The sequence below is a fragment of the Notechis scutatus genome, chromosome 3 (genome assembly GCF_049901735.1).
Source record: "Notechis scutatus isolate UNSWTSFEM ecotype Mainland chromosome 3, rNotScu1.2, whole genome shotgun sequence".
NCBI lineage: Eukaryota > Metazoa > Chordata > Lepidosauria > Squamata > Elapidae > Notechis > Notechis scutatus.
In genome coordinates this window covers 192,848,527-192,862,580 of record NC_142011.1, presented here as the reverse complement: position 1 = coordinate 192,862,580, position 14,054 = coordinate 192,848,527, and the positions used below count along the sequence as shown (strand labels likewise).

The window sequence follows — 14,054 nt, the reverse complement described above, 5'->3', positions numbered from 1 at the left end:
GGGAATAGCCAACACTTTTGCTGAATGTACTTACAATCAGTACTAAGGTGTGTTCTGACCCAAGCCTCATTGAAATCAAATAAACACAAAATATATATAAAAGCAAACCTTTTTAATGCGTCTCTGTGAATTCTGTTCATTCACAGCAAAGAGTCATTAAAACTAATTGTCCCAGATAAGAACAAGCCCTTTCAAGGTCATGAAAGGCTGCCAAGAATACAAGATTAACTGCAGAGAAATATTCCAAACTAAAAATCTCCAAACATGAACTAGAACAGACAGGACTTCCACGAGAACTTGGAGTTGAAAGAACTTCCTTGCTTCCTGCAAAGAAGCCAACCCCGAAGGCTGGCTTTTATCCCTTATGGGAGGAGCCATCACCTTGCAGCCTTACCCTAAGTCATCCGTGCTGCTTCAGCTGCTCTTTCCTTTGAGCAGCCCTGTACACTGAGTACAGGCACCCTGGGGTCCTCTTTGTCCCTACTGCCAGACTCCACAAGCTCCAAAGGCAACACCCCACTCTCCGATAGTCCTGGCCCCATCCCTGCATCACATGTAGGCCCCTCATCCGAATCCTCGCTCTCAGAGACCTCAGCCGTCCGCACCTGCTGCCGGCGAACCACAACGTGACAGCTCCCTACATTTCTAAATCTGTTGCAACCTTATAGTTCCTGGATGCATTTTGAAAAGCCACTCAATCCAATTTGGTGACTAATACCAGTAGAAAGTTCCACTGAAGTTCTGGTGGCTTATTCCAAGTAAATGTGTATCGGATGACATACAGATACAGATAATTAGAGTTGGAAGGGACCTTGTAGGTCATCTAGTCCAACCCCCCCGCCCAAGCAGGAGGCCCTACACCATTTCTGACAAATGGTAGTCCAATCTCTTCTTGAAAGTCTCAACTGATGGCGCTCCCACAACTTCCGAGGACAAGCTGTTCCATTGGTTGATTGTTCTCACTGTCAGAAAGTTTCTCCTTGTTTCCTTGTTTGTGACATTGCCAGATGCTCACTGAAGGCCCTCAATTATTGTGTTGCAGATATTATCACTACCTGTACACTCATTACCTGCCTGCTAGTCTGAAGAATGTGGTGGACCAACTAGCCAATTGTGAAGACATTTTAATGAACTTTTTGGTGTCCGCTGTGACAAAATTGCCTCCCATCAAAGTAACACAGAAGAAACAGTACAAGGAAACCATGATGGGACAGGTATGTGCAGAAGGTCTGCTTTAACCTTTTTGGAACGGGTTTGTATGTATGATTTTAGGGGTTATCATAACTTCGATGTCACTGGTTGCAAGTCAAGGATTACCATATCTGCAATTCTCATAATAGTCAATAAAACTATCCTGAAAAAAAATCATACTTCCTGAAAATCACATATTCTTAGGAGCACACATCTTTCTGGAAGTTGGATCATCTATAAATAAGCCCACAAAAATATAATGTCCACAAACAATCTTTAGGGTACCTGCCAGAATCCCAACTAATATATTTGGACACCAGAATCTAAAGGGTTGCCAAAGAGCCCTGTTACTAGATCTATGGCACCTATTCTTAATCTGTACTAATGGGAGTTTACTTATAAATCTACAATAAAGCACCATTTCCCAAAGGTGCTTTTTCAAGAAGCAACTGGACTTCCTTTTTTTTTTTCTTTGAAGACATTTCGCTTCCAAGAAGCTTCTTCAGCTGCGACTGGATGGAAGGGGAATGGAAGGTTTTCATTCCTTCATCATTCATAATCCTTCCATTCCGCTCCATTCAGTCAGAGCTGAAGAAGCTTCTTTGAAATGTCTTCAAAGGAAAATAAGTCCAGTTTCCTCTTGAAAAAGAACCTTTGGGACAACTATGACCTGGAAGACTGAGAATCTCTATAAACATACAGCGCTATGTCTTTTTAAAAATGTTATAAAAATCCTGCAAGTGAGTGGATATAATAAACAAAACTTGGGAGTTATTCAAAAATAGCCTGCCATCATGATCTGAAAGGAGAAATGTTCACAAATGGTGCTGCAACAGATGTGGGTTTTCTATTTTCGAAATAATTACTTACAGTCAGTTTTTGTAAGAACATGCAGGGGGAAAAGCTTCAGATTTTTTCTCTCTGCCCCATTAGGATGCTTATGTTAATTTGGGGAGTGAGGTGCACGGTCTATTGTTAATGACCATTTTCCCATTTTTGCTTACATTTAAGAGTCTATGGCAGGGGCCTTCAAACTTGACAGCTTTAAGGCTTGTGGACTTTAACTCCCAGAATTCCTCCTCCAGTCATGTTAGCGCAAGAATTCTGGGAATTGAAGTCCACAAGTCTTAAACTTGCCAAATTTGAAGACCCTTGGTCTATGGATGTTTTTAGTCATCCAGGTTGTGGTTGTCCCAAAGGTGCTTTTTTCAAGAGGCAAGCTTCTTGGATGAGAAGCTAAAAGTCTTCAAAGAAAAACCAGAATGTCCAGTTGCCTCTTGAAAAAAGCACCTTTGGGACCTAAATTTAAGAATTCTCCCTGCAGATGCCATACATCTGAAAAGCTAGCCAATTACCATAATTAAGATGTTTGCTTGAGAATGGGGTAAGTTCAGCTAGAATTATTATGTTTTTATTACTTTTCTGGTACTTCTTTTGAGATGGCGGAAATTTGCTGGTGAAATTGCTCTTTAACGGCCATTTCTGTAAAAGTATATCAAGTCTAATTCTTAGTTGTCTTACTCTATAACTTCAAGCCACCGTTGGAATTATACTAAAGATGAGGCCTTGTAGGTTTCACTCTTGATCATTCATATAGTCCAGTCTCAAGCAGGCAAACTGAGGCCTCTTTTTAAAATTTAAATTGTAATTAATCTGAGACATGAAAATAATTCAGAGTTGCAGTTTGAAGTCAGTTTGTTACTACTAACCCTGGTAAGTAGAATGATGAGGTCTCCTTGCTGTCACAGGGGAGGACAAAACCGTAGTTCACAAGCCACAAGTAGTCAATTCAGATGTTGCTAATCCAGATCTCCAAGAATTCCTAGGAAATAAGGCAAGACGGAGCAGGAAGTTGTAGTTCAGAAACATCCGGTAACCATTATTGTCTGTGTTTAACCCAAATTGACTAGACAGATCTCGCTTAGCAAACAGAATGGAGCCCAGATTTGCACTGTAAATCATTCAAAGTGACTGTACTCAATGTTTGTTTTCACATTGGCTGCAAAGCATGTCACTGTGGCCATTAAGCAAATCACATGGTTATTAAGCAAAAACATTCTCCCAAAAATCAGCAAAATTTTTTAACAAAATCACAATCGCACAACGCTGGGACACTGCAACTGGTTGTAAATGCAAGTTGACTGCCAAATACCTAAAACACAATCGCATGACCATGGTGGGGTTTACAACTTCAAGGACAGGTCATAATTTGGAAAGGTCATTCAATAACCAGTTGTTAAGTGAGGACTGCCTGTAATTCATCCTGATCATGCTGCATTGTGATTTAGAATTATTTATTAAACATGTATGCTACTTGGGTGACTCCCAAGTAAAAACATTAAAGACTAGGAAAAACAAAAATAAAAGAGTACAGGTACTTCTCGTGTTACGACTACAATTGAGCCCAAAATTTCCGTTATGAGCCGCGGTGGCGCAGTGGTTAGAGTGTAGTACTGCAGGCTACTTCTGCTGACTGTCTGCAGTTTGGCAGTTCAAATCTCACCGGCTCCAGGTTGACTCAGCCTTCCATCCTTCTGAGGTCGGTAAAATGAGGACCCAGATGGTTGGGGTCAATAGGCTGACTCTGTAAACAGCTTAGAGAGGGCTGTAAAAGCATTGTAAAGCAGTATATAAGTCTAAATGCTATTGCTGTTACTAAATATTAAATTAGTTTTGCCTCATTTATCACCTTTCCTGCCACCGTTGTTGAGTAAACTGTTCCAGTTATTAAGTTAGGTTATTAAGTGAATCTGGCTTCCCCATTGACTTTGCTTGACGGAACATCACGAAAGGTGAACAGGCAACCCCGGGACACTTCAACCGTCATAAATACATGCCATAATTTTGATGGTGACCATGGGGAAGCTACAAAGCAGAGGTGGTATTCAGCAGGTACTGACCAGTTCTGGAGAACCAGTAGTGGAAATTTTGAGTAGTTCGAATACCACATCTGGCTGGCACCCCTCCATCTATTCGTTGCCTCCCGAGTCCCAGCTGATTGGCTGGGTCTTCTTTTGTTACCCTGCACAGGAAAACGGACCTGGAAAGCAGGTTAGTGGGGTGGGGAAGAAATGGGGTTTTTACAGTATCTTTCCCCTACCACACCCACCAAGTCACGCATACAGAACCGGTAGTAAAAAAAAATTTAATACCACCACTGCTGCAAAGGTTGTAAGAATGGTCATAAGTCACTGTTTTCAGTGCCATTGTAACTTCAAATGGTTACTAAACGAATGGTTGTAAGTTAAGGACTACCTGACAGGAATGAAAAAGGAAAAACCCATGCAATCATTTGCGAAAATCCTGGATGAAGAACTTCAAAACATAAGGAGGACGGGGGGAGGCATCTGGATCTGGGGAAGGGGGAAGACCTCTTTTCAGAGGGCAGGCCAGTGGTGGGATTCAAAATTTTTACTACTGGTTCTGTGGGCGTGGCTTTGTGGACATGGCAGGGGAAGGTTACTGCAAAATCCCCGTTCCCTCCCCACCCCACTAACCTGCTTTCCAGCTCTGTTCTCCTGTGCAGGGCAACCAAAGAAGACCCAGCCAATCAGCTGGGACTCGGGAGGCAGAGAATAGATGGGGGCGGGGCCAGTCAGAGCTGGTATTTGCCAGTGCTCTGAACTACTCAAAATTTCCGCTACCGGTTCTCCAGAACTGCTCAGAACCTGCTGAATGCCACCTCTGGGGCAGGCATTGCTATAGAGAAGGCCAGCGGAGATCACAATGGTTGGCATTGTTTAATTAAAGGAATCCGTAGTGTACCAACCCTACTAGATGAAACCAGCCCGACAGATATTACAGAATCATATGCAAATGCTCTTACTAATTCCACACTTTAGATATAAATGGAAAGCACATATGTTGTTCTGAGAGTGAAAAGGAAATAAAACTATTAATGGAAGAAGGCTCAAATGAAGTAACCACCCATGTTGCTGGTACAGGAAGCATACCAGTTAATCTGATCATCTTCTAAACAAGCGGCCATTTGTCATTTGTTCTGTGTGTTATTGGGGAACCCCAAAAAAACTCATCTCAGCATCTCATTCTACTTCTTCTATCTAACAGAGCACTAATAAATTCATGCAGCATTTCTCAACCTCAGCAACTTCAAGATGTGTGACTTCAATTCCCAGAATTCCCCAGTTGCTGAAGTTGAGGAAAACGGAATGAAGATGCTAAATCATCTTTACGTTCTCCTTCTCCCTAACCCCACTGACTCAGATGATGTAATTATTGACAGTCCACATATAAAAGATCTCTGTGTATTTCCTGGTTTATGTTTTCAAACATGGAGAAATGGAAGGATTTCAGAATTCAACAATCCCACTGTCTAGAGTTGTGAGACATCTGGGGGAAAGATCCAGAATACAGCCAGTCCTCAAATTATGACCACATTTGAGCCCAAAATTTATGTCGCTAAATGAGAAATTTGTTAAGGGAGCTTTGCCCTATTGTATGACTTTTCTTGCCACGTTTGTTAAGTAAATCATTGCAATTGTTAAATTAATTAACATTAATGTAATTAGTTAAATTAATTGGTTGTTCGATAAATCTGATTTCCCCATTGTCTTCGCTTATCAGAAAGTTGCAAAAGGTGATCTCACATGACCCTGGGACTTTCAACGATCATAAATATGAGTCAGTTGCCAAGCAACCAAATGTTGATCATGTGACCATGGGGTTGCTACAACGGTCATAATAGCAATAGCACTTAGACTTATATACCGCTTTATAGTGCTTTACATCTGTCTCTAACCGGTTTACAGAGTCAGCATATTGCCCACAATAACTTGGGTCCTCATTTTACCCACCTCAGAAGGATGGAAGGCTGAGTCAACCTGGAGCCTGGTGGGATTTGAATTGCCAAATTGTAGGGCAGCTGGCTGCAGAAGTAGCCTTCAATACTGCACTCTAACCACTGTGCCACAGAGGCTCATGAATGGCCATAAGTCACTTTTTTCAGTGCCGTTGTAAGTTCAAACAGCCACTAAATGAACTATTGTAAATCAACTATCTGTAATTGGAAGAGTGAATTTTTAAAAAAAGTTTTTTCCTGTGATTGTTTTTCCTTTTTTTCCCTCTAACCCAGGGGTATCAAATTGAAGGCCCAGAGGCCGGATCCAGCCCACGGGTTGCTTAGATCTGGCCCGCGGGACTGCCCTGGAAACAGCAAAGAACTGTCCCACAGTGCCTCTGCCAGCAAAAACGGAGCTCCGTTTTCGCTGGCAGAGGGTTGCAGGAGACCGTCACAGCCGAAAATGGAGCTCGGGAGCCCATTTCCACTGGCAGAGCACTTGGGCCATCACAAGTGCCCCCAACATGAGTGCTGTTGACCTGACCACGCCCACCCCAGCCCCCCGAGGTCAAACACAACCCTGATGCGGCCCTCCATGAAATTGAGTTTAATACCCCTGCTCTAACCCTTCATACGTGAAGATTAGCTATAGCTTCATTAAAGCTCTAACCCTGGGACTGGTGTCATCTAATACAGTGGTCACCAACCAGTGGACCGCAGCCCACTGGTGGTCCGCGAGAAAATTTTGGTGGTCCACAGAGAAATGTCACCCGCAGAGCAATTAATCCAAGCCGCGCGGGAACACAAGGCTGCACCACCCACATGGCCCATGGGAACCCTCCCCACACACTCACTCCTTACCTGACAAACTTGCCTGTTAAGTTGCTATTTTTCCTTTTTCTGACCATCAGCTGTTCTGCCGTGCCGGGAGATTTAGATTAGCTAGAAAGCAGGAAATTGGATTTCTTGCTTTCTAACTAATCTTTAGATCTTCGGCTCTGCTTTTAAGCAGAGCCAAACCTTCCTTAAGACTGAAGCTTCTATTATTAAATGCAGGTAGCCGATGGCAGAATCATTGATCTCTAAGTGAATCTGTGATTCTGTGAGCAACTCGATCTGCCTGCCTGCTTTGCCTGATTTTAGGTAAAAGTTGCTCTCTCTTTTTATAAAAAGAAATCAATATTTACATAAATATTTATAATATTTACATACAAGCCATGCCCAGCCAGTCACATGACCACCAAACCACATCCACAAACTAGGCCCCGCCCAAGAACTGGTGGTTAAGAAATTTGAATCTCACTCCTGCCTCTGTGTGTGTGTGTTTAAGAGAGAGAGAGAGACTCCCACCAACGTCAGCAAGCCACCAACAGTCAAGATTCATATTAGTGGTCCCCAGGATTTAAAATTATGAGTTTGGTGGTCCCTGAAGTCCAAAAGGTTGGCGACCCCTGATCTAACACACACTGACTTGATTTAGCTTAAGTGTGATTTGTGAATACAACCACTGTGGGTTGATGAGCTGTTTCACTCTCTGTTTTAGTCTATTCTGGCTTCTGGCATGGTTAAAGAAAACTGTGGTTTATCATGATGTTAACCCAGCCTGTGAGGGAAACAATAACAGAAGGATCATCCATTATCCAGAATTCAATAGGATTTGGCTTGTTCTCCAATCCCTGAATTTCACAGTTACCTTTCTAACATTTTATGCTCCTAAAACAGAGTTCAAGCTAGCAAGAGAACCGCATTGTTTGGTTTGTGTTCCAGGTATCTAATCCCTCAGAAATGAGGATTTATAACTTCTAATTTCAGAAGCTTTCTGCTCACCCAAGGCAAGCAAGCAACAATTTCCCACTGAGCCATTGATTCCAAAGATTCAAATCAAGCAATTTTTCACTGTCCTGAAGCTAAGCACAGACAATGTGCATGTCAGCAAAACAGGATCAGTTTTATTACTGCCAATGTAATGCTGCAAACTAATATTAAATGCAGATTCAATGCTATGGTAAAATGGTAAAATGGATACAATCTGGAATCTCTTTGGATGATAGAAGTTTTTGCATTTTTAGGAGGACAAAAGCCTTGGTGGAGAGGGCTCTGCCTCACACAAATGAGGAAGGAAGACATTTTGTGTTTCTTAGAAGGACCAAGATTTCTTAGGATATTATTTTGTTAATGATCTTCATTCAGAGAGATTTTAGAGAGCTGTAGTGGCACAGTGGTTAGAATGCAGCATTGCAGGCTAATTCTGCCAACTGCCAGCAGTTCGATCCTTACCAGCTCAAGGTTGACTCAGCCTTCCATCCTTCCCAGGTCGGTAAAATGAGGACTCAGATTGTTGGGGTCAATATGCTGACTCTAAATCTCTTAGGGAGGGCTGCAAAGCACTATGAAGCGGCATATAAATCTAAGTGCTATTGCTATTTAGAACTCACATTTTTTGTTTCCTGCCCTCAAAAGGCAAACAATTGTTCTAGTAACAATGGTGATTGGATAAACTTCAAAGACACGGTTCTGGGTTTATATTTAGTCTGGGCTCTTAACATTTTTCACCTGCTTAGATGAGAAAGGCACAGAGACAAGACTATAATGATTAATTTCTGCCTGTTATTCATCCTCCATTCCCAGCTATCATACTTGACCAGTAACTCTACAGACTGGTAGCCCTAAATAGGTGTTTTCTTACAAGAAGCATTTCCTCTGTTTGAGATTTTAAAGTAGAATACAGATAGTCAAAGTTACACCAGCACTGAAAATGTGACTTACTATTATTTTTCACTCTTAGCAACCATTGAAGCATCCCCATGGTCACATGATCAAAATTTGGATGCTTGGCAACTTTTGGCAGTTGCAGTTTTCACAAGATTAAAAAGTAAACGTTCCTCCTTTTCCCCAAGTCATTAGTCACATTGTCCAAAAGAGGTGCTGGCTGGTTGCTTGGTTACTCCGCTCCTCCTCTCCCCAGGCACCTATTGGAATGTCCTTAGTTCCCACAGGAAAACTTTCAGTTTTGATTACAAGCCCCCAGCTATCTATCTCCCCCCCCTCCCTGTCCCCCCTTCTTCCTTGTGGCAACCCTGAAGCCTCAAAATGGCCTCAGTCAGGTTTGCTTCAGGGTTGACACAAATTATTTAATCAGTCCAGCAGTTCAGTGCTATTCTAAAACATAATTTCCTTGGACCTCTCCCTCATTCTGCTTCTCTCTTGTGTGTGTTTTGGGGGCAGGGAAGATTATAAAACTGAGGTAGGGACAGTCTGGTTCTTCATAGTTCTAAAAAATTTTCCAGGTGAAAAAATGGACTATAAAAACTTTTGAAGAATGAACTGGCTTGTTTGTGTTTTGTTACAGACTTCCAGAGCTTCTCGGTGGGCTGATCCAGATCATTTTGCTCAGAGGCAAAGCTGCATGAACACTTTTGCCAGCTGGTTTGGCTATATGCCGCTGATCCATTCTCAGATGAGGCTCGATCCCGTGCTCTTTAAAGATCAGGTCTCCATCCTGAGGAAGAAATATCGCGACATTGAACGACTTTGAGGAGCCCAGCTGAGGGGTGGGTGGGAGTGAGAACTGAATAGTTCCCCGAGCCCAGCGCAGAGCCACACACACATCCTCAAGTCAGACCGCGCCAAGAGCAACTCAACCCAAAAAAAATTGCGACATGCCAATGTAGTAGCCAAGTAGCTCTGGACCCAAAGGGAAGTTGGGATTGCGCTGGACTGCTTTGAAACACCCCTCAACAGGCTGCAAGGTCCCTCAAGACTAGGTTGTGTACAGTTTCATTATGGAACATTAAATAATTATTTTTTGAAATGATTGCTATGCAGGTTTAAACTTTTTTAATGATAAAAAAAAATCCCTATTAAAACAGAGTTCTTTCTTTAATCAAAATTGTGTTGGTTGTTGTGACTCTTTCAAAGAAGCTACGTTTTCTAAATCATATTCCCATAAAAATGTGATCTGAGGCAGCCTTGGAGGCAATATGTTGTTCTTTTAAGAGAAGGTAGTTGTGTCCTTTTATTGAAAATGGGACCAACATAAAAGACATGCAAAGCACATTCAAAAATGCAAAACATGAGGGGAAAACACCAGCACTTGAAGTTTGCTCCAAAGACCCCAAGATAGAAATATGTTCCAGTCCACCTCAAGTCACATTTCCTTGATCTTTTTCCATCTTCCACACAATTTCCCCATTACCTGCCAAGGAAGAGCCCAAAGAAGAAGTCACTACTACTCCAGTACAAGGATTGGGATCTCTTTTCTTTAAAATTTAGAATAAAAAGTTTGGAAAGGGCTTGGAAAAGTGGTGATTGCTAGAATTCCCCTGGTTCCTTCTGGCTATTATTCCCCAGTGCCTCACTGAACAACAGCTGAAGGCTTGATAGTTTCTCTTGAGTTCGAGAAATTTCCCTCCTGTTTAATTTTCCTTATTTTGAGATAGTGCCATGAAGAAATGAAATGTCCCATTGGAGCCATGGGTACCAATAACCTGTGGGCTCCTGCACTATGTGTTTTGATATTGATTTAAACAATGAAGCCTCCCTCAAGTCAATATCTTTTCTTGATGGCTTCATGAAAGTACCTGGGACATTTTTCTAGCAATAACATGAATGTGACTTGCCTATCCTTTCATGAATAGTTCTGATTTCCATTGTAATTTTAATCCCTAAAATTTACTGGATGTCTCTGGACCAAATACTGATCAAGTTTGGCCTTTCCAACTTTTGAGGATCAGCCAAGATCAGCTAGGTGCTGCCATCTATCTGAAGAGCATGTTCTGCCTACCTGCAGCTGTTCTCAGTCAGGGGCGGGATTCTACCAGTTCGGCCCGGTTCAGGAGAACCGTTAGTTTCGAAGATCACCTGGGAGCGAACCGTTTGCTCCGATAAGCAGCTGCTGGACCCACCCTCCTGCCCTGGATCCATAATGACCTTTATTTCTGCTTTTGACACTCAGTTGCATCACACGGCACAGTGGGTTGCTGTGCATCAGCTGTTGAAGAGAACGGGAGAGTGCAGGAGAAAGTCAGTAGGAAAGCCTATGCGCACATACAAAGTGGGTGCAGATTGGGCGTGTTTTCCATGTGCATGCGCACTGTGTGCATTTTGTGTGCATTTTGTGTGCATTTTGTGTGCACTTTGTGTACGTGCATAGGCTTTCCTACTGATCTGCACTCCCACCAAGCTACGCCCACCAACCCTCCTGCACGCCCACCAAGCCACGCCCACCAACCCTCCTGCACGCCCACCAAGCTACGCCCACCAACTCTCCTGCACGCCCACCAAGCCACGCCCACCAAACCAGTGGTAAACCAATTTGAATCCCACCACTGTTCTGAGTGGACAGGTTATGATGTGTGAATCCATCAAAGAGAAACTGCAGATAAATGAAAGTAGAATTTTCCTCAATTTCTGGCATAAAAACAATCTACCGTCAATGTTCCCCCTCTCCAAGCTTTGAAGTGTTTACTCAAAACTGCCCTGAAGGAATTAAGAAGGTGTAAGTAGAATTGAGAAGAGACATCACATATTTTCAAAATTACACAAACCCTGTTAGCTTCTTAACCCTGATTTTTGCATTGAAAACACTTCAGCTTTTAACATTTTCAGTTGCAAAGTTTCCCCCAGGGTCTAATGGGAGCTATTTAGGTCTTCTCCAGAAGAGCCATGCATCCAGGATGATGATAATAATCAATTGCACTCATCATTTTCTTCTGGAAAAAAAGCACAGAACTATGCTTGTAAAATCTTCCTTAATGCATGGGGCATATCCCTAAGAAGGAGTAAATTATCGGGATATTCTTATTAATTAAATTCCAGTTGTATTTTAAAGGGGTAGGGGGAATTATAAAAAGAAAAAGGCAATAAATATTAATATGATCTGCCTTGGCTTCTCAACAAAAATGCTGAAATTTGGCATGATTATAGCCCTCGAAGCTATATGCTGCTGGCCTAATTTCACATACTAAAGATAAATGATCTAGATTTTTTCTTTAACAAAAATCAGGATTTGGAACAGCTGTATCAGCACCATCTTGAATTTTGGATGTCACTTGGTTAACCACTCAAGTAAAAGAAAATTCCAGATCAGCCTCTCAAATACATAAAATTGAAACACTTGAATTCTGCTGGAAGAGCTTTAAAACAACAACAGTAGGGCAATGACAGAGCTCTGGAATCTCTATGGGTCCTATGAAGGGCTGGGCTTCAAGTAGTTTAACAACTGGTTCTCTGCCCAGTTGCTGGGTGGGCGTGACCATGGTGAGCCTGGCCTAGTCAGCCTCCTGCACCACCCTGGTTGTGAAAATGGCCATGGGGGCGGGGGGCGTTTTCATCCTGCCCTGAATCCGTTTCTGACCTTCAGGAACTTCCAGGAGGCCCATTTTTTGCCTTCCCTGAGCCTCTACACGGGCCCTGCACTTACCTGCAATCCAAAATGGGCTGTGTGGGGACTCCTGGTAGGGTGCAAGGTGGGGTGGATGTGGCCAGCCAGGGGTGGGATTTGCCAGTTTGCTGAACTGGCCATAAAATTAAAAATCGGTTCACCCAAGCTGGTGCAAACCAGTAGCAGCCTACCCCTGGTCCTATGTCCTTGAAATCTGCCATCTCAACAGATCTGGAGAACATCAGATATGGAAAATGAGATTAGATAAATATGTAACTTTCTTAAAAAAAAAATCTTGTGCACCATCTATTTATTATGTCCAAACCCTAGCAAACTATCATTACATCAGAGCTTGATTTATCCCGTTAATCTATTTTGGTAATCTGTAGTAAAGATAACTTGCTTTTGAGGTTTCAACCTTACATCCGTTCGTAAGGAGAAGAAGGAAGAGAAAAATACAATAGCCCAAAAGATATACGTAGGATGGCAAAGCATAGCTTACCACTGTCCAGGTCAGGCTATAAAGTGTGTGAATAGATTGAATCCAAGACTTACTCATATCTAAAAAAGCATTTTGGTCATCTTCCTCTTGTGTGTAGCTAAGATAATTACTCTGGCTTTTTAACTCTGAATACCCTTCACAGTTCTTGCTCTTTACAAATAGCTATAGCAATTAAGCAAGGAACAAGGAAACAGATTTATTTCAAGATAATTTCAGAGACATATGGGGCATTTTCTCTTTTGTAATGTGTTTCCAAGATACATCCCACCAGTTAGGGAACTATGTGTCTCGTAGACAACTTTGGAAATGTTTGTTCCTTATATGGCATTCAATTTCAAGCAGAGCTTTCCTCCTCCTTAGGGCTCCAGTCAGCATTGTCCCTATTGAACTAGAAGATTTCACAGCCATGAGACATTTGAGGGACAAAGCTATTTCCATGAACGGTTTTGGAGCAAATTATATTTAGAAAGCTAGCAAAGAGCTTAGCGACAAAGGTACCCCTTCTTCCACTCAGCCAGTTCTTTCTCCTTGTCTGCATTACTCTGTCTGTTACTCACTGCTTATTCTCCGTGGCTGGTTCAATAACATTCAAAGAAAAGTAGTACATCCTTCCTTGCTATTTGTGTTGCTGTTGTTGTCAGTCACACTAAATAATCAATTTGTCCAAATTCTGTAATAGCTAAAAAAAAAATGGTTTTTTAAAATGTATCATTGCTCTTATTATCATTATTTGAATTGGCTCAAAGATTCCAAAAAAATTGTTCCCACCATTGTAACTGTAATTCCACCTCCCCTAGGCCTAATAATTATGTCAAATAATTATAAGAATTTAGAAAGACAAGACTTAACTATGTAGGAATGATGTTGGTTCTTTCAGCAGGACATCAGTAGGACGTTTGTATATTTCGATTAGACTTTTTTTTTAAAATCCCACTTTTATTACTTTTTAAGTAAGTAAAGTGGTGAATATGCATAATAGTCCTTCCTTCTATTTTCCTCACAACAACAACCCTCCGTGGTGGGTTGGGCTGAGAGAGTGTGACTGGCCCAAAGTCAACCAGTTGGTTTTTCATGCCTAAGGTGGGACTAGAACTGTCATTTTCCCTGGTGATTGGCCCAAAGCCAAGCAAAAATCTGAGGGACAGGCTGAGGGATAGTTTCAGAACAAAGAAGAGGGTGAT

The 14,054-nt window shown here is 42.0% G+C and overlaps 1 protein-coding gene across 1 annotated transcript in view; it reads left to right on the top strand.

Moving 5' to 3' along the window:
* EXT1 (exostosin glycosyltransferase 1) overlaps positions 1-9,878 on the top strand; it is a 310,066-nt gene extending 300,188 nt beyond the window's left edge. Inside the window, exons 10-11 of the mRNA XM_026689602.2 lie at positions 1,043-1,214; positions 9,339-9,878. Of these exons, the coding sequence (XP_026545387.2) occupies positions 1,043-1,214; positions 9,339-9,524 (358 nt within the window). The 3' untranslated portion in view covers positions 9,525-9,878. The remainder of the gene's footprint in view (positions 1-1,042; positions 1,215-9,338) is intronic.
* Positions 9,879-14,054: the final 4,176 nt, after the last annotated feature.